The following is a 22,476-nucleotide window of genomic DNA, read 5'->3' on the forward strand; positions in this document are numbered from 1 at the left end:
ATCGCTTGTTCATGTTAGAGTAGCTCAATGCTTTATCAATGATTGACCATGAAATGTCAAAGTCTTGCCCCTTATTTCTTAAGTTCCATACATATTTTGATAACTCGGTGTCGTTTTTGTATCTCTCGTTGCGGAACGACTTCATGTGATTAGTGTAGCGCGTCTTGAAGGTGTTATCAGTGAGGCCGATGTAAACCCTCTCTCCGTTGCCCTCCGTTGATACGTTGGCCTTGTACACCACGCCTTTGACTTGACAGTTACCCTTCAGGGGGCATGCCGACTTAACCCTGCAATTGCAATCAGCTGGTTGGTCCTTACGCTGTTCTCCGGAGATTACCCATTACTTTACTTTGTACTTGAAGTAATCTGTTTATTTATTTATAACGCTCTGCTTTTTGCATTGAGCACTGTAATTTCCCTCGAGGACATCTGTATACTTCAGTATATATATATTTATATATATATATATATATATCACATTTGGTGTATATATATATACACAGTCGCCTTGGTAAATAACTGATAAACACCTAGGAGATTTTGATGATGTTATTTCTTTGCTGTATATTAATTGTTATAAACTAATCCTGCTGATGTCATATCTTCATCATTCATATGACACAATCATAGAGAACCTATAATGATCTATTGCTTGCACTTGCATGACGTTACTTTACATCATTGCTGTATTTATTTCCATCCGAGTGAATTTAAACTGTTTAACTACTTTTGACTATATATATATATATATATATATATATATATATATATATATATATATATATATATATACAAAAGGTTAAGTTTTAGCGTACATTAAGTGTACACACACACACACACATAAAAGAAAGCTTATATTGTAGGTCAGCAGTGTCTGTATGTATGTTAGTTTATGCGGATGTATGTCTGTCAACATCAAAACTCCCAAACCGCAGCACCTACCATCTTAGTATTTGGTGTAGAGGTACACCCAGGGGTGGAGATGTGAATTTGTTCAAATGAACATGACAATGTCAAAAATATGCAAATGAGCTAAAAAGGAAATCCAGCGAATTGCTGAAACTCTGTAACCACAGACAAGATTTGGTTGAAACTTGGTATGCAGGTTCTTAAAGTGACTTTGGTTTGATTTGGTGAAATTGTGGTGAAATTTTGAAAGTTGTATTTTTGGGGCAAATTTGCCCGTTTATGGCCAAAAATCTTCTTCTCTGAAAGCCCTCTTCCTGTTGCCTTGAAATATGCTATGCATGAACCTAGATTTAAGGCCTCTGTCAGATTTATTCAAATTTTGGTGACATTTTCATATTTAGCTCACATGTTCACACATATGAGTTTATGTTGCAGCAATGTCTGTCTGTCTGTTTGTGTGTCTGTCTGTGTGTCTGTCTGTTGGCCCAATATCTCAAAAACCGCTTATCAGAAGCAAATCTGGTACATACATTCAGTTAGGAAATGGCAAGAACTGATTAGTTTCTGGTGCGTGTGGCTTGCATACTTTTTGCTCATTTGCATAATAAAGATTAAAGTAAAAAAAAACACGATATACATTGAAAACGGCTGCACACAATTTAATTAGATTTTATACAAATGTTGATCACACCAGGATATGTCACGCGTGAAAGGTATTAAGGGGTGACATGAAAGATAATTGCTAATTTGCATATTTAATGAACCTACCTAATTAGGGATATATATCTGAATTGACTTGACCAAAGTTGACGAAACTTGGTATGTATATTGAAGATACTGTGATTTAAAATTATATAAAGTTATTAAGCATTTTTACATCGGCCAATTCCCAATTTGCATATTTAAGGAACTTTCCTCAGTAGGGATATAGAACTGAATTGACTTGACTAAAGTTAACAAAACACCGCTATCCACATTGAAGATACTATGACATGACCTTAACAAAAGTTGTTAAGTGTTTTTACGTCATGCAATTCCTAATTTGCATATTAATAATTTTTTCTCATTAAAGGGGAAGTTCACCAAGGATGATTTTTACATATGTGCTAGCTTTGTGGTCACTTACCCCAGAAAAGCTATTTTCGCCATTTATAACTTGCACGATTTTTACAAAAACCGATAGAAATAGTACAGGAAGTTGCCCATGTAATTTGAATCATGGGAAAAAAGCGCCAAGCTTGGAGCTTGCATCATGTGATATGGAAGGCACCATTTTCCCATGGGTATGGCATTGTCCACTCACCCATGCTTAAACCAGGCTGTGCGTATTTACATAACTTTTGTTTATACTGAGTATCCTTGCATAAACGGTGAATCACTTATGATAAACTGTCCACTGTCAGATTTTGTGTTGCTGTTTACTACTGCATTACTGTGAGTGGACAATGTGGGGGCCATACCCATCCGAAGATGGTCCCTTCCATATCACATGATGCAAGCTCCAAGCTTGGGGCTTTTTTCCCATGATTCAAATTACATGGGCATTTTCCTGTACTATTTTTATCATTTTCTTAGAAAATCGGGCGAGTTATAAATGGTGAAAATAGCTTTTCTGGGGTAAATGACCACAGAGCTACCACATATGTAAAAATCATCCTTGGTGAACTTCCCCTTTAAGGATATATATCTTGATTGACTAAAGTTAACAAAACACTGCTATCCACATTGAAGATACTAGGATATGACCTTAACGAAAGTTATTAAGTGTTTTTATGTAATGCAATTCATAATTTGCACATTAATGAATTTTTCTCATTGAGGATATATATCTTGATTGACCTGACCGAAGTTGATGAAACTTGGGGTAATTTTCCTGATTTTTGGTCATAAAATCATCTTCTCTGAAATCACTTGTCAGATTGCTTTGAAACTTGGTATGCATGTTTCGCTAGGGGTGAACTTAAGTGTATACTCACTCTGGTGTGCCACATCAAAACAAATGTGAGTCCTGTGTCATTGATGCTATTTTTAGCTCCCATAGCCATATGTATATATGGCAATGGAAGCTATTCTTATAGGCTAGGGAAATGTCTGTATGTATGTATGTCTGTATGTCTGTATGTCTGTATGTCTGTCCGTCAACATCAAAAACTCCAAAACCGCTGCACATTTCATCTTGATATTTGGTGTGTACATGGATGATGGGCTGTAGATGAGATTTTGTTCAAATGAAGTTGTCATTGCCAAAAATATGCAAATTAAGTGAAAAAAATGTAAAAACAGTCAAAATTGAAAATCTCAATAACCACTGAGCAGATTACATGAAAAATTAGCATGTAAGTACTTTTGGCTGACCTGAAATAATTGTGCTTTTTTTGATTTTTTGATATTGTTGAAAATATACAAATTAGTGCCAAAAAAGGCGTTTTTGGTAAAAAATCTTCTTCTTCATGAACCGCTGGTCAGACAGCTTTTATATTTGGTATACAGGTCCCTAGGGATAACCCAAATTGGATTTGTTCAAATTGTGATGAAATATGCAAATCTGTATTTTTAAGGAATTTTTTTGTCATTTTTGGTCAAAAATTTATTTCATCAAAACCGCTCGTCTGACAGCTTTGATATTTGGTACACAGGTCCCTAGGGATAACCCAATTTGGATTTGTTCAAATTGTGATGAAATATGCAAATCTGTATTTTTAAGGAATTTTTTTGTCATTTTTGGTCAAAAATTTATTTCATCAAAACCGCTCGTCTGACAGTTTTGATATTTGGTATACAGGTTCCTACAGATAAACTAAATATGATATATAGAATATATGATGAAATCTGCAATTTTGTATTTTTGGTCAAAAAATGTGTTTCTCAAAAACTACTTGTCTGATGCCTTTGATATTTGGTATACAGGTTCCTGGGGGTTCTCCTAGTGTGATATAGTGAAATTTGATGAAATCTTCAATTTTTGTATTTTTGGGTCAATTTGTGCCATTTTTCGTCAAAATATTTGTTTCTCAAAAGTTACTCATGTGATAGCTTTGATATTTTGTATACATTTTTATACATAATTATGATGAAATCATCAATTTTGTATTTTTGCAGCTAATGTTGCCATTTTAGGTCAGGCCATCCTGAAATGAGCTATCAAAGATCTCAACCATCTTCATCAATACACAGGGTTTTACATCACTTTTAACTTTTGAGAGTCCCTGGGACTCCTGGTGTTAGAAAATGGGAGTCCTACATCAAAATATGGGGGTCCCAATTTATTTCACAAAAATGTTTTATAGTTTATCAATGCCATGGTCTTCACTGTGTTCAATTAGTATTAATTTGCATACACAGAGACAACAAGGTTCCATATTGTACATGGAGGGGTAACTATTGTGCAACACATGCACACAACTATAGGGCATATTCAACTGACTCTGTATAGTTTGAACCGCCTGTATAACTATAATGAAGAGTTGAAGACAAAAACACATTTCACTAACCTTTTTATCGATTAATTTTGGTGTTTGACCCAACTTACATTAGTTTAATTCACGTACGCGTGTGTAACTATCTGTGGCTTATCGAGTCACGGACTCGTACTACCATACATACTAGTCAATCCGTTCGCCAAGTTTGATCACATTTTTTGACAAGCACGCCACAAAATCCGCCACAAAATGGAAAGAAACCACTAAGTATCGAGAAAAAAGTTTCATGTCCGGTTTTTTTCAGTTAAAAAAATGCGTAACACGTAGGAAATGTCTCGCAATGTCAACAGTTCAGAACAACTACATTTCATTTACAAACCGGGTCGACTGTTATGGCCGTCTCGCTTCAGGGCGGCCGGAGGTCAAATATCAACAGTTTAAAGGGGCTTTTTGGCAGTCAAACGCTTGAAAATTCACAAAATACACTTCAATTTAACCGAATCCTTACAAATTTCTCAATCTTGCATGTTTTGGACTTCGAAAACCTTAACCTCGGGTTCCATGTCGAGAGTTAGGCATCACACAGTGCCGCCATCTTGGCCGCCGATACGTTCGAAGTTCACTATCGCGATCGATTTGGTCACCAAATCGCGTCATTTTTCCATAAAATATTCTCAAAAAAACTGTAAAATCTATCATTTCTATCACCCAGAGGGCAGTAGCTTGGCATAATATAGTTGTCTTCCGTGTCTACGGCATGGTAAAGCTTTCAAAACGTACGTACGTGTTTCGTTCAATGCACTGTGGCCGTACCCGTGTACGGGTGAAACTGCAGACCTGATTGAATATTCATGAAAACCGCTGACCTCTTTTGAAGAAAGTTCGCATAAATTACTGGAATTTTCGATTGTTAGGCTGCATGATGTCATTATTTTAGTCCTTATATGGTACTAAACTGGGTTCAAAGGGTCAGGAATACCCTCCTTCTGGCTGAGTTCGGCAATGCATAGCTAAGTTAGGCATAAGCATAGAACGCAATCACTGTCGGTTTATATACCGACGTGGCGCTGAGAGCGAGAATGCCGTGTCGGTTTATAAACCGACGCGGCACTTTAAGGGTTAAAGTACGGGGTCGGTAAGGTTTACTGGGATGTGTTTTACGTGTTCAGCAGCTTCGCAAGGTGTACACCAGCAACAGATATTGCTGCGTCCCAAGGGACGCGTGGTTTAGTTTTTGAGGGGTCCTGCGTCCGGTTTTATGCGTAAAGGACGCAGAAATGCGCGTCATGTAAAACCCTGAATACATATGTCACAAAAAGTTGCTCTCTACATAACACAGCAGAGCTCTGTCGACTATTGGGTCGCTTGTTTTTTTCAAAACCGCTGGTCAGACAGCTTTAATATTTGGTTAACAGGTCCCTAGGATGACCTTAGTGAGATGATTTCATACAGTCAGGAAATACTTAATTTTGTATCCATGTCTATAGTAGCTTCAGGGACATTGGCCCTATGTTTAAGATAATGTTGTGATTCAGTAAGCATTTGAAATGGTAAACTGTATTTGGTGTTGAAATGCGGTAAAAAATAATGAGAAAACATAGCTGGGGTGTTTCAGCAGGTTTGGTTTCCAACAAATATATTCAAAGTTTTTTTCAATGTTAAAGAGTGATGGAGGGGGGGGGGGGGTCCTGGCAGATTTTGAAAAAAATCCAAACAAATGTCAATAAAAAAATCAGCCACAGAAGGTTTGTCAAAAAGAAAAGGTGGGATAGTGGGAAAAAAGAATGTACAGTGTATCGGATAAAAAAGATGTTCCTCATCAATCTTCCAGACAAACCCCCTTTATCAAATGGTACACCCCTGATGTATTTTTGTGTGCCATTAAACATGCAGTGTATTTTAGTTTAAGATGTCAATCAAGTTAGGTAAGGATTTGAAAGGAATAGTCAAGTTCACCACAGTTTAACTTTATCTCTTGTGTCATCATCCTTGTGTAATTGGTTAAGTTTGTAAGTTGCTCCAGATGTGGATATACCAGCTGTTCTGGAAGAAAACAATGTTTACTTTCCCCTATAGGGTTTCTGAGTTAATGATTGCATGTTGAAATCTCTCCATGTATCTGGTGCATGGGCAAAATGTAAATATTGGTTGCATGTTATGTATTTCAGTCTACAGGGCTGTCAATTATAGCCGGTCACCGGCGGCAAATCGCCGTCTGACACGAGTCTTGCCGCCGGCTGTTTTCCCTGTTCAAGGCCTGCAGTACACACGTTATGAATTCTTTCCTGTCCCAATTCTACCGTTGGCTGCGCTGTGCTACAGAGGCGCAGCCCCTAAGGCTCGTTGGTAGCCGATTTCTGATTGGTTTCAATGGGTACTGTCAAAAAGCTTTGCGTGTTCTGATTGGTTTTCGGACGTACACATCGATATGGCTACGAAAAGAACGACAGCCACGTTGAATTTATGGGTCCAAAAAAGACCCCAAGAGGCTTACACTAGCTCTGGCTATAAAAGTAACGTTCATATTTGTAAATGATTTTATTTTCCTGAAGAATTTCAGTGATCGGGGGTTCAATCCATCCATGGTATAGCATGCAATGTAATTTTCACGCCGCGTGTGAGCAAAGTGCCTTAGCATTACGTGTATTTAGCGACTGGTTGTTTTCCCGTTTGCAGATCGTGAACACTTTACAATGAGTAAGAATCGTTTACTCAGCGCAAAAAAAAAACTTTGTTGGGATTGACATAATTTTTAGTGAGTTTTGACTACCACTGAATTTGTTTGCACCAAGCCGCCGTTCTATGAAATGTATTCTTACGGTAGTACATGCTTTGTACTGTGGTTGTTTCGAAGGCCCGAGTGTTGAAGTTTGATAAATATTTTCCGACATCCGAAATCTTTCCTCAAAAGCAAATATCGGTATTCCAATCCTTCAAACTCATTTACCAAGACCGACATTTTTTAATGTTTAGGGCAATCGCAAAATTTAGCTCTGCTTGACTGTATACTTTCGCGGTATCTTGCACGGTTTCTGGACAACTCAACCCCAAACCGACTCGACCCCAGTCAACTCGACCCCGAGTCAACTCGACCCCGGTCAACTCGACCCCGTACCCAAGTCAACTCGACCCCGAACCTTGAGCAACACTAACTCCGTATCATGTGCGATTATTTTCCACCTATTTTATTTTCCACCTGTCTCTCTGTATGTACGAATCTTCATTAACGTACGTACTCTATCCCACGCTTGTACGACAACTATTTGACTACGACAACGCATTCAGCCAGAATTGACGGGTTACCGACAGGCCATAGAGGTAGAAGTACGTCCATTCACAGAAGCAACGACGTTTATATGCATGAAAACAATAGAACACAAATATATTTCCATAAGTGTGTACAACGAACGCTTTGGTTTTTGATTTGCGTTCACATCACGTTCCGGCATCACGTCCAAAACGTCAACTTCAAGTGAAACTGACCAGTGCCAGGTAAATACTTAAACTGACAGGGCAAGTTATATACCAGGTCCATGCAGTTGACTTGGGTTCGGGGTCGAGTTGTCTTGGGTTCGGGGTCGAGTTGTCTTGGGTTCGGGGTCGAGTTGTCTTGGGTACGGGGTCGAATTGACTGGGGTCGAGTTGACGCGGGGTCGAGTTGACCTGTTACCTCTTGGGTTAGACGTACGTATGGCGGTAAACCATGTTTTGAATATGGATATATCGTGCATGTAGTGAGCCTATACCCACTTGGCCGGCGTGGGTTTCGACAAAACTCGGACTACTGTGAGGGATATCAGAATAGTTTATCATCAGGAGAAAAGATTTGATCGTTAACTTTCACGCGCAAGGATTTACTACGTAAATAAATCAACATATTCTCAATCTTGTCGATTGAGAGGCCGACGGACAACGAAGCCACGCAATGTCATCAGCGGATGTAAACTTGAGTATTGTAATTGTTTGTATGACGTAGCGTCTACTCAAATTGTCTCAGGTAATGGTCTCGTAGTTACCCCATTACATTTGTAAATTTTCACACTGGAAATTCATAGCGGGTAACTCTGAGGAGAAGTCTTGAAACAGACAAAATAAAATTACAGCAGTATCAACCAGACGAAGATTGGAATTTTTTGTCTTGACGTTATGACATTGTTGCAGTGGGGACAAGATTTTTTTTAATTCTAATACGATTAGCTGTTTTTGAATGGGAACGTATTACAATTATTGAATTGCTTTCTGCAGATGTTGTTTCTTAAGAAATAGTTTCTGCAGGTGTAGTTTCTAAAGCTACATCTGAGGAAATACTTTTTGCAGATGTAGTTTCTGAAGCTATTGTTTCATCAGCCTGAGAATCGCACAATATCGAGGTATTGTCAGCTGGTACTGCCATACAAGCCTTGGGCTATACTCCAGTGATTCTGATTATGGTTCAGATTATGATCTTTATTAAGCAGGTTATAATTCAACAGAATTTGTATGCAAACAATAATAACCTGGTGTATCAATAAACATATAAACTCTGTAATACTTCTGTTTGTCTTTCATAATTTATTTCACAAGATTCAATTTCATGTTACTTTTGATACTTCAGTTACAATAAACTTGACAGTAAATTGCCCTCAAAAGTGCCACCACAGGCCACCAATTGAAGATGAAGAATTAGAAAAGCTTCAGCTTCAGGAGGGGGACACCCCCCTCCTGGCTCCCCCCGCGTGCGCTTGCGCGCACGCCTTGCTCCGCTTCGCTCCGCACAAGGCTGTACCATCCTGTTCTTTCACTTGTACCCTTCTATTCTGAAAAGCATTGACAGCCCTGAGTCTATGTCAAATATTGTAAATGAAAAATCAAGAACAGTTTTTTTCCTTTCGGTGGCATGGTTTTCACTCCTTCAGTCGATGCTTGCTACTTTTATATGTCCTTTAGTGGTAAAACTGTTCTGGATAATGCTGGTTGTGCTGTATATTTTACTGGGTATTTCAGAGCAACCCGGTCAGTGGTGCACGTTCATGTCGGTGACCCCTGACCTTCGGTCAAATCAAGAACACTTTGCTGTGTGCTTGTAAAAGATAACATGTATGTCAATTAAATTATATAAAATAATTAAATATTAATATTAAATTAAATTATGTCAATTAAATATTAAAACTGCCTTGCAGTTTGATTGTCTTAAAAATTATCACAGAAGTAGAAAATGAAAAGAAACTAATCAAATTGCTGTAACATATTCACCCTCAGTGTCTGTAGGCCTGTACTTAACTATTTTATCATTACATTCAGCTTTTTGTTATATCTTTATCACTCTCCATGGGCCAAGGCACACTTGGGGTCAATGTCATCACTCTGTGCCAGTCTGTGAATGTCAGTCTGTCTGTATTTAGGCCCATGTTTCATACAATTGGTGGTTTGTTTTGATAACTATATTTGGTATATAGGGATAACCTAGCAATACAATTTTTTTGACAAAATGTGACATGACTTCGGTGACCTTTGACCTCAAATATACATATTTGTCCACAACTCAGTAACCACAAGTCAGGGGTTTCACTAAGTTTTGAAACAGGGGGCCAAATGAAAATTACAGGCGGGCTCTCAGTCATTAATTTGATTAAAATCCAAGAACGAATGCGAACGTTGATTACATTGACAAGCAGGCCGTTGTTTAACACAATTCGCGGCCACAGATAGCTGTGGGCGATTGCTGATGCATTCAGAAGAAACCTTTCCTGAGAGATATTCATAAAACGCCGCATAAGTATCAAAATGATCTGAGAAATTGCCATCGACTGTACCCTTCTTAATCAACCAACCCGTCTAACTGTTTCCATTTCGAAAGAACTGACTACGTATGGCCAACTACGTATGGCCGACATTATGTTGCGTTACTGCACATGCTCAATGACCCCTAACCTCCAACCACCCTGTGTACGTTGGACCGTGTTGTATAGCTGTACCAGTATCGCACGATACACGAATGCGAACCAACGACCACAAAAAATTTCACTGAAAACCTCGCAAAAGCGTTGAAAACAAGTAATTCAGCATGAAGGATACAGATCATTGTAAACTTTTACCGATATGCTGTATTTGTTACCAGCTATTCATTCCTGTAAGCGGCACAACAATTACATGATTTTCAGGTAATTACAGGCGGCCGTGATCGCCTTACAGCCGGCCATAGGGCCGGTGGCCGGCTTTTAACGAAACCCCTACACCCTTCATGTATAGTATGATGGGACACCTTATGACGCCACATATTGTACCTCATTAATTATGTGCATATCTAATTTTGAGCAAGCCAATAGAGCCAGAGGTCTGATTTTTGATATATAGGGATAACTATAGGAAAGAATTTTTTTTGACAAATGTAATGTGACCTCGGTGACCTTTGACCTCAAATATACATATTTGTCCATAACTCAGTAACCACAAGTGCTACACCCTTCATATCTGGTATGATTGGACACCTTATGATGCCACATATTGTAGCTCATTAATTATGCACATATCTCATTCTGAGCAAGCCAATAGAACTGGATGTCTGATTTTTGGTTATAGGGATAACTATAGGAGAGAAATTTTTTGACCAAATGTCATGTGACCTTGATGACCTTTTACCTAAAATATATGTTTATGTCAATAAATAAGTTACTACAAGTGCTATGTCCTTTGTATTTAGTAGGATGGGAGACCTGATGACAACACATGCTTTACCTCATTAATTTTGCACACATCTAATTCTGGGCAAGTGAATAGAGCTAGAGGTCTGATTTTTTGGCATATAGGGATTAATTAGCAATATAATTTTTTTTCAAAATGTCATGTAACCTCGATGACCTTTGACCTTGATTATACATATATATGCATATCTCAGTAACCACAAGTTCTATACCCTCCAATTTTGATAGGATATTAGACCTTAAGATGTCACATCTTGTACCTCATTTATTATGCGCATATGTATTCCTGGCTTGCCAATACTGCTAGAGGTCTGATCTTTTTTCCCGATTTAGAACCATAACTTAGACATGCCTCATGTGTTTCAAATTGGGAACAACGACATAGACCTATTTGCCCATAGATCTCAACATATACACTCCAGTGATACTTCATAATGACCACATTTCCCTGCCCCATCAAGACTAATACTCCTATTACAAGTGGGGACTGTCATTGTCAATGACTTGTTTAGTTAATGGTTGTATCACAGTATACGATATTTCTAATTCTCTATTTTTTCCATTTTATATTCTGAATAAATACATTAAACATATTTCACTGTCTCCAGTACATTACATTTAAGTATTTTCACTTCATGCACTTTATCCCTTTCACACATGTTCAAATATCTGACCAGAGAACAAACACTAAATAGTCCAGGATGGGAGCTACAGTGTCATTGACGCTATTTTTTACATTTGCAGGCATCCGATGTGATAGCAGCCTTGATATTGATGAGGAAACGAGTAAGGCTGAAGCCCCGCATCTGACAGACTCACAGAAACAAAATTTAGAATACCAACGACTGAGTAACAAACATAAAATGAAACAAAAAATAGAGGAAGCAAAATTGGGTAAAGCACAGGAGGTTTTTGAATTAGAGATTGAAAGTATAAAGAAAGGGGAATACCCTGAAAAGGCAGAACAACTAAATGAGACATTTGAAAAGTTTAATGCAAGACTGGATCAAATCTTAAGCGGTTGTTTACGATGTTTATTGAGTTTCTTGTCAGTTGACAACATTGACAATTTCTGGCTCAAGTATGAGGCAGGTGACCTTGATGAAACTTTGGGAGGTATTCTCATCACTCCTGAGATGCAATCACTAGCAGATGAGGCTGGTTGCACTGTCAGAATTAGATCAATAATAGATAAAATGGAATATGAGCTTGTCAGGAAGATACTGCAGGGTAAGTATACAATCTGGAGAAACTGTCTTTGGTCAAGTATTCAAAAAGCTGTCACTAAATGCTATTAAATGGATTTCATCAAGTTTTTGTGGCAGATCAGTTGTTTGAAATCATTGTATGGCATTTCCTGTACTCCGCCTCAATGAAATTAATGAGTCTTATATTGCATAACACTGTTTGAGGTTTGTTTGTTGTATCTACTGTATTTCACTGGATATGATTACAGGAAACCAGGTTATATATTGTACTGCACCCCCTGTTAACTTAAATATATATTTAGCTCATGATTGTGATAATAACATTTAATACGAGAACTTGTCAGCCTGGTACATACTGTAGAACATTAATTTCAATATGTCACATTACCCTAGCAGCCCAAGCACCCTGTCATGGATGACAGCATGAATTGAAAACACTGCAGGATGAAAATTGTCTGTGATGCTCGCTAATACCACTATTGTTTCATAATATAAAATCACAAGGGTCAAAAGAAATATGCAATACTTCTATTAATTTGAAGTGCACATTCTGTTATAAATAAGTTTATTTTAGCACCTACACTGTGATATGTGATAAAGTGTTGGATTTTTAAAGTGTTCACATATTGTTAATCACGTTTCCTTGTCATATAATTTATGCTTACTTGTCAGTTGCCAATTTCATTTTTCCTCATACAGATATCTCTGCCGTTTATACAATCCCTGACAGAACCTGGGTGAGGACTATTGCCCATGACCGTTGGGAGAGGTACATATTGCAGCATGTAGAAGAACACCAAGCCAAGTATTTGATTGAGCAGTCAAGATATAATCCGATTGTCAGCGAATTTAGATCTGATGAATTCTTCTTTCCTGCATTCGTATCCTTTTGGTATGAGAATTGTTATACTTTACCATCAACACTGACTGAAGCTACTGAACATGCAATTAGACACCATGTTGATATGTATTGTAAGGAACATCAACTTCAAATAGAAAACGTTTGGCATGTAGTGCAGTGTAGGCTTTCCGAAATAGGCAAGCAAGTATTTGATGCATTTATGGAAACCAAGACGTTTTCTCAGAAGCTGGATGTTCCTTACAATGAAGCATACTTATTCGGTTTGTTAAAAGATGAAGATCAACCATCTCCTATGTGGCTGCTTTTTAAAAAGCAAAGGAAAAGCAAGAGAGTTTTTGTTTCTCAACAGGTGTATTTCTATTGCTTGGCAGTTTATTTGAGTAAAACTAAGAATGTCTTTTTCACGAAGAACATGTTTGAACCATGTGTTAAAGAGTTGCCAAGTGTCCTATACTATGTTGCTGGCATTCTTAAAGAAAAATCAATGTCTTTCTTCATGGCACTTAGAAATTGTCTCATGAAGACATATCCTAGAACATTTGAGCAACTTTCTTTGCTTGGCAGAGCTCTTCTTGAATCGAATTGTCCTGGCAAATTCCAAGCAATTGCTGGACAATTGATCACCTCATTCCGAGCCTTAGATTTATCAGTCACAGATTTAAATAACATATCTCCACAAGCTGTGGAAGCAGTGACTTTCATTTTCAGCAATATTTATCATATAAATAATATCACCCTGGTTTCTTTAAAGGAAAAACAATTCCTGTCGCAACGATTTAAGGAAAGTCTTGAGGATTTCCTGAAGAGTCAGACATTGTTTGTGAATGGAAAAGTTAAAAACAAAGTGGAATTGGCGGTGATTTCTCGATACATTGTCTTTCACCAGCTGTTCACCTCACAAGGAGACTGTCAACATCATATAACTTCTATTAAAATAGAAGCAGTCCATGACAACTTCAATCATGTTGACAGAAAAGTAATGCAGGTATTTGTTAATGCATTAGCATCATTGCCCCGCCTAAAATCGTTACTCATGACTGGATTTGAAGAAAAGTTTCTAACAGACATGTTTGAAATAATGATAGAAGACAATGTAATACTTAAGGTTAGGTCACTTGGATTATCACAAAATAATTTAGAATACACGTTTACAAAGATAATGTTGAAAGCTGTCAGATGTCTACCATTTCTCAAGCAGCTAGACGTAGGAAGCAACAGGTTATGTGGTCTTGGTTGCATCAGGTTATTACCACTGTGCGGTGAAGTTGATGTTCTTTTGGAAAACAATAAGGTTGAAGATTGCTTAAAGACATTGTCAGAGAGTGAAAAACTTGTTTGGGGGTCAGAAGAATTTATGCAAGAAGTGACGCAAATAAATTCATTACAGGATATCAAAAATTTACAGAAAAGCATGAACAGTGTAACTGATGTTGATTTATCAAATGCATCACCCAAAATTGTAAATGCACTCTGCCACACTTTAGCCTTTTTCAGTAATTTGAACCGTTTAAATCTCAGTAACTGTAATATTACCAAAGATATTGCTATAATTCTTGCTGACAGTCTTGAACATCTGTTGTCTTTAAATCATCTAGATATCAGTTCAAATAACATAGGAGATGAAGGTATCATATATATAGGAAGTAAAATGCATGTTCTTAAACATCTTAGATATGCAAATTTTCATGATACACAAATTAGTGTCAGAGGCATGGTTCATTTGCTTGATATTGTGCAAGAACAACAACAAAAATACATCAATGTGTCTGACAATATGAAAGGGTTTTCTCACATACTACCGTATATCAAAGAGCAATTACCAAGGTATCATCATGACTTGGAGTTAGACACAGAGGAGCTACTCCTTATCACATTGACGTTTCTTCATGATATTGAATATATAACTAACTTTAATTTTCATGATACGCAGCTTAGTCATACTGAATTTGAAAATCTCTGCCTTGGTCTGTCCCATCTCTATGGTCTTGAAGAACTTTCACTGAGAAATAACAACATCAGCGATATTTCTGTTAAGTTTTTATGCAGTGCACTGGCAACATCAGCCAAGGTTAGAAATTTTGACTATAGTCATATCACCATAGATGTTAGTGCTGAAAGTCTAAGAGCAAGAATGATGAATATAATAGCTCAAGTAGTACATATTGACCTCAGTCATAATAACATTGGTGATGTTGGTGCTGAGAGTTTAAGTAAAGGGATGGAGAATATGACTTGGCTGGAACATTTAGATCTCAGTCATAATACAATTGGTGATGTTGGTGCTGAGAGTTTAAGTAAATGGATGGAGAATATTACAAGACTGCTACATTTAAATCTGAGTCATAATAACATTGGTAATGTTGGTGCTGAGAGTTTAAGTAAAGTGATGGAGAATATGACTGAGCTGCAACGTTTGTATCTGAGTCATAATAACATTGGTGATGTTGGTGCTGAGAGTTTAAGTAAAGTGATGGAGAATATGACAAGACTGCTACATTTAAATCTGAGTCATAATAACATTGGTAATGTTGGTGCTGAGAGTTTAAGTAAAGTGATTGAGAATATGACTGAGCTGCAACGTTTGTATCTGAGTCATAATAACATTGGTGATGTTGGTGCTGAGAGTTTAAGTAAAGTGATGGAGAATATGACTGAGCTGCAACGTTTAGATCTCAGTCATAATAACATTGGTGATGTCGGTGCTGAGAGTTTAAGTAAAGTGATGGACAATATGACTGAGCTGCAACGTTTAGATCTCAGTCATAATAACATTGGTGATGTCGGTGCTCAGTGTCTAAATGACATGATGGTTGATGTATCACAGCACATAGATATTGACATCAGTCATAATGATATAAAAGATGTTGGTGTTGAATTTCTAAATAGAGAAATAAAACATTTGAAGACGAAGAAGAAGACAGATCTAGATCTCACTCATAAATGCCTTGGAAATTTCGCAGCAGTGACTCTAAGTAAACTTATGAGAAATATGAATTGGCTTAAACATTTAGATCTCAGTCATAATAACATTGGTGATATTGGTGCTGAGAGTTTAAGTAAAGGGATGGAGAATCTGACTTGGCTGGAACATTTAGATCTCAGTCATAATACAATTGGTGATGTTGGTGCTGAGAGTTTAAGTAAGGGGATGGAGAATTTGACTGAGCTGCGACGTTTGTATCTGAGTCATAATAATATTGGTGATGTTGGTGCTGAGAGTTTAAGTAAAGTGATGGAGAATATGACAAGGTTGCTACATTTAAATCTGAGTCATAATAATATTAGTGATGTTGGTGCTGAGAGTTTAAGTAAAGTCATGGAGAATAAAACTGAGCTGCAACGTTTGTATCTGAGTCATAATAACATTGGTGATGTTGGTGCTGAGAGTTTAAGTAAAGGGATGGAGAATATGACAAGGCTGCTACATTTAAATCTGAGTCATAATAATATTAGTGATGTTGGTGCTGAGAGTTTAAGTAAAGTGATGGAGAATAAAACTGAGCTGCAACGTTTGTATCTGAGTCATAATAACATTGGTGATGTTGGTGCTGAGAGTTTAAGTAAAGGGATAGAGAATATGACAAGGCTGCTACATTTAATTCTGAGTCATAATAATATTAGTGATGTTGGTGCTGAGAGTTTAAGTAAAGTGATGGAGAATAAAACTGAGCTGCAACGTTTGTATCTGAGTCATAATAACATTGGTGATGTTGGTGCTGAGAGTTTACGTAAAGTGATGGAGAATATGACTGAGCTGCAACGTTTAGATCTGAGTCATAATAACATTGGTGATGTCGGTGCTGAGAATTTAAGTAAAGTGATGAAAAATCTGACTAGGCTGCAACGTTTAGATCTCAGTCACAATAACATTGGTGATGTCGGTGCTCAGTGTCTTAATGACATGATGGTTGATGTATCACAGCACATAGATATTGATATCAGTCATAATGATATAGAAGATGTTGGTGTTGAATTTCTAAATAGAGAAATAAAGCATTTGAAGACGAAGAAGAAGACACATCTAGATCTCACTCATAAATGCCTTGGAAACTTCACAGCAGTGACTCTAAGTAAACTTATGAGAAATATGAATTGGCTTAAACATTTAGATCTCAGTCATAATAACATTGGTGATATTGGTGCTGAGAGTTTAAGTAAAGGGATGGAGAATCTGACTTGGCTGGAACATTTAGATCTGAGTCATAATAACATTAGTGATGTTGGTGCTGAGAGTTTAAGTAAAGTGATGGAGAATATGACTGAGCTGCAACGTTTGTATCTGAGTCATAATAATATTGGTTATGTTGGTGCTGAGAGTTTAAGTAAAGGGATGGAGAATATGACAAGGCTGGAACATTTAGATCTCAATCATAATTACATTGGTGATGTTGGTGCTGAGAGTTTAAGTAAAGTGATGGAGAATATGATTAGGCTGCAACGTTTAGATCTCAGTCATAATTACATTGGTGATGTTGGTGCTGAGAATTTAAGTAAAGGGATGGAGAATATGACTGAGCTGCGACATTTAAATCTCAGTCATAATAACATTGGTGATGTTGGTGCTGAGAGTTTAAGTAAAGGGATGGAGAATATGACTGGGCTGCAACGTTTAGATCTCAGTCATAATAACATTGGTGATGTTGGTGCTGAGAGTTTAAGTAAAGGGATGGAGAATATGACTGAGCTGCAACATTTAGATCTCAGTCATAATGACATTGGTGATGTTGGTGCTGAGAGCTTAAGTAAAGTGATGGAGAATATGACTGAGCTGCAAGGTTTGTATCTGAGTCATAATAATATTGATGATGTTGGTGCTGAGAGTTTATGTAAAGGGATAGAGAATATGACAAGGCTGCTACATTTAAATCTGAGTCATAATAATATTAGTGATGTTGGTGCTGAGAGTATAAGTATAGTCATGGAGAATATGACTGAGCTGCAACGTTTAGATCTCAGTAATAATGACATTGGTGATGTTGGTGCTGAGAGTTTAAGTAAAGGGATGGAGAATATGACAAGGCTGCTACATTTAAATCTGAGTCATAATAATATTAGTGATGTTGGTGCTGAGAGTTTAAGTAAAGTGATGGAGAATATGACTGAGCTGCAACGTTTGTATCTGAGTCATAATAACATTGGTGATGTTGGTGCTGAGAGTTTAAGTAAAGTGATGGAGAATATGACAAGGCTGCTACATTTAAATCTGAGTCATAATAACATTGGTAATGTTGGTGCTGAGAGTTTAAGTAAAGTGATGGAGAATATGACTGAGCTGCAACGTTTGTATCTGAGTCATAATAACATTGGTAATGTTGGTGCTGAGAGTTTAAGTAAAGTGATGGAGAATATGACAAGGCTGCTACATTTAAATCTGAGTCATAATAATATTGGTGATGTTGGTGCTGAGAGTTTAAGTAAAGTGATGGAGAATAAAACTGAGCTGCAACGTTTGTATCTGAGTCATAATAACATTGGTGATGTTGGTGCTGAGAGTTTAAGTAAAGTGATGGAGAATATGACAAGGCTGCTACATTTAAATCTGAGTCATAATAACATTGGTGATGTTGGTGCTGAGAGTTTAAGTAAAGGGATGGAAAATATGACTGAGCTGCAACGTTTGTATCTGAGTCATAATAATATTTGTGATGTTGGTGCTGAGAGTTTAAGTAAAGTGATGGAAAATATGACTGAGCTGCAACATTTAGATCTCAGTGATAATAACATTGGTGATGTCGGTGCTCAGTGTCTAAATGACATGATGGTTCATGTATCACAGCACATAGATATCGATATCAGTTATAATCATATAAAAGATGTTGGTCTTGAATTTCTAAATACAGAAATAAAACATTTGAAGACGAAGAAGAAGACACATCTAGATCTCACTCATAAATGCCTTGGAAATTTCGCAGCAGTGACTCTAAGTAAACTTATGAGAAATATGAATTGGCTTAAACATTTAGATCTCAGTCATAATAACATTGGTGATATTGGTGCTGAGAGTTTAAGTAAAGGGATGGAGAATCTGACTTGGCTGGAACATTTAGATCTCAGTCATAATACAATTGGTGATGTAGGTGCTGAGAGTTTAAGTAAAGGGATGGAGAATATGACTAGGCTGCGATGTTTAGATCTCCGTCATAATAACATTGGTGATGTTGGTGCTAAGAGTTTAAGTAAAGGGATGGAGAATCTGACTTGGCTGCGACGTTTAGATTTCAGTCATAATAATATTAGTGATGTTGGTGCTGAGAGTTTAAGTAAAGTGATGGAGAATATGACTGAGCTGCAACGTTTGTATCTGAGTCATAATAATATTGGTGATGTTGGTGCTGAGAGTTTAAGTAAAGGGATGGAGAATATGACAAGGCTGCAACGTTTAGATCACAGTCATAATAACATTGGTGATGTTGGTGCTGAGAATTTAAGTAAAGGGATGGAGAATATGACTTTGCTGCAACGTTTGTATCTGAGTCATAATAATATTGGTGATGTCGGTGCTGAGAGTTTAAGTAAAGTGATGGAGAATATGACTGAGCTGCAACGTTTGTATCTGAGTCATAATAATATTGGTGATGTTGGTGCTGAGAGTTTAAGTAAAGGGATGGAGAATATGACAAGGCTGCAACGTTTAGATCACAGTCATAATAACATTGGTGATGTCGGTGCTGAGAGTTTAAGTAAAGTGATGGAGAATATGACTGAGCTGCAACGTTTGTATCTGAGTCATAATAACATTGGTGATGTTGGTGCTGAGAGTTTAAGTAAAGTGATGGAGAATATGACTGAGCTGCAACGTTTAGATCTCAGTCATAATAACATTGGTGATGTTGGTGCTCATTGTCTAATCGACATGATGGTTGATGTATCACAGCACATAGATATTGATATCAGTCATAATGATATAACAGATGTTGGTCTTGAATTTCTAAATAGAGAAATAGAACATTTGAAGACGAAGAAGAAGACACATCTAGATCTCACTCATAAATGCCTTGGAAACTTCACAGCAGTGACTCTAAGTAAACTTATGAGAAATATGAATTGGCTTAAACATTTAGATCTCAGTCATAATAACATTGGTGATATTGGTGCTGAGAGTTTAAGTAAAGGGATGGAGAATATGACTGAGCTGCGACATTTAAATCTGAGTCATAATAATATTAGTGATGTTGGTGCTGAGAGTTTAAGTAAAGTGATGGAGAATATGACTGAGCTGCAACGTTTGTATCTGAGTCATAATAATATTGGTGATGTTGGTGCTGAGAGTTTAAGTAAAGGGATGGAGAATATGACAAGGCTGCAACGTTTAGATCACAGTCATAATAACATTGGTGATGTCGGTGCTGAGAGTTTAAGTAAAGTGATGGAGAATATGACTGAGCTGCAACGTTTGTATCTGAGTCATAATAACATTGGTGATGTTGGTGCTGAGAGTTTAAGTAAAGTGATGGAGAATATGACTGAGCTGCAACGTTTAGATCTCAGTCATAATAACATTGGTGATGTTGGTGCTCATTGTCTAATCGACATGATGGTTGATGTATCACAGCACATAGATATTGATATCAGTCATAATGATATAACAGATGTTGGTCTTGAATTTCTAAATAGAGAAATAGAACATTTGAAGACGAAGAAGAAGACACATCTAGATCTCACTCATAAATTGCTTGGAAATTTCGCAGCAGTGACTCTAAGTAAACTTATGAGAAATATGAATTGGCTTAAACATTTAGATCTCAGTCATAATAACATTGGTGATATTGGTGCTGAGAGTTTAAGTAAAGGGATGGAGAATCTGACTTGGCTGGAACATTTAGATCTCAGTCATAATACAATTGGTGATGTTGGTGCTGAGAGTTTAAGTAAATGGATGGAGAATATGACTGAGCTGCAATGTTTGTATCTGAGTCATAATAATATTGGTGATGTTGGTGCTGAGAGTTTAAGTAAAGGGATGGAGAATATGACAAGGCTGCAACGTTTAGATCTCAGTCATAATAATATTAGTGATGTTGGTGCTGAGAGTTTATGTAAAGTGATGGAGAATAAAACTGAGCTGCAACGTTTGTATCTGAGTCATAATAACATTGGTGATGTTGGTGCTGAGAGTTTAAGTAAAGTGATGGAGAATATGACAAGGCTGCTACATTTAAATCTGAGTCATAATAATATTGGTGATGTTGGTGCTGAGAGTTTAAGTAAAGTGATGGAGAATATGACTGAGCTGCAACGTTTAGATATAAGTCATAATAACCTTGGTTATGTTGGTGCTGAGAGTTTAAGTAAAGTGATGGACAATATGACTGAGCTGCAACGTTTAAATCTGAGTCATAATAACATTGGTTATGTTGGTGCTGAGAGTTTAAGTAAAGTGATGGACAATATGACTGAGCTGCAATGTTTAGATCTCAGTCACAATAACATTGGTGATGTCGGTGCTCAGTGTCTTAATGACATGATGGTTGATGTATCACAGCACATAGATATTGATATCAGTCATAATGATATAAAAGATGTTGGTCTTGAATTTCTAAATAGAGAAATAAAACATTTGAAGACGAAGAAGAAGACACATCTAGATCTCACTCATAAATGCCTTGGAAATTTCGCAGCAGTGACTCTAAGTAAACTTATGAGAAATATGAATTGGCTTAAACATTTAGATCTCAGTCATAATAACATTGGTGATATTGGTGCTGAGAGTTTAAGTAAAGGGATGGAGAATCTGACTTGGCTGGAACATTTAGATCTCAGTCATAATACAATTGGTGATGTTGGTGCTGAGAGTTTAAGTAAATGGATGGAGAATATGACTGAGCTGCAACGTTTGTATCTGAGTCATAATAATATTGGTGATGTTGGTGCTGAGAGTTTAAGTAAAGGGATGGAGAATATGACTGAGCTGCAACGTTTGTATCTGAGTCATAATAACATTGGTGATGTTGGTGCTGAGAGTTTAAAGTTGCAATATGGATCAAAATTGTCGATTTTTTTTTCGTAAAACTTGAGCAAATAGACCATACTACGTTGAAGTACTCTTCTTAGCTAAGCCTCTTACCAATCCCGGCATTCAAACACGTTCATTTTGATACGTTGCGGCCGCCTAGAAAAACTGTTTTGTAAACAAACTTTCAAAACAAAAACATTGGCGTTTCTGCTGTGCACGTGACAAGTACCACCAAGAGTGATGACGTCTCAATAGAGTGCACGTTGGAGGGACGATGTTGACACGATGACAGAACTGGACATACATAAAGTAATTTATTGTAAATTTTGCGTTTGCCTAACTTTGGTGGCATCACAGTCTTTCAGAAATATAAGTATATCGATATGATAAAGTGCAGCTCGACAAAAGATCGTGTGATTGATTTTTCTCACCGATATACACGTAT

The 22,476-nt window shown here is 37.1% G+C and overlaps 1 protein-coding gene across 1 annotated transcript in view; it reads left to right on the forward strand.

The window, feature by feature from the left end:
- Positions 1-22,085, forward strand: part of LOC139148625 (uncharacterized) — a 30,200-nt gene extending 8,115 nt beyond the window's left edge. Inside the window, exons 5-6 of the mRNA XM_070720111.1 lie at positions 11,753-12,238; positions 12,916-22,085. Of these exons, the coding sequence (XP_070576212.1) occupies positions 11,753-12,238; positions 12,916-22,085 (9,656 nt within the window). The remainder of the gene's footprint in view (positions 1-11,752; positions 12,239-12,915) is intronic.
- Positions 22,086-22,476: the final 391 nt, after the last annotated feature.

The sequence above is a fragment of the Ptychodera flava genome, chromosome 13 (genome assembly GCF_041260155.1).
Source record: "Ptychodera flava strain L36383 chromosome 13, AS_Pfla_20210202, whole genome shotgun sequence".
Lineage (NCBI taxonomy): Eukaryota > Metazoa > Hemichordata > Enteropneusta > Ptychoderidae > Ptychodera > Ptychodera flava.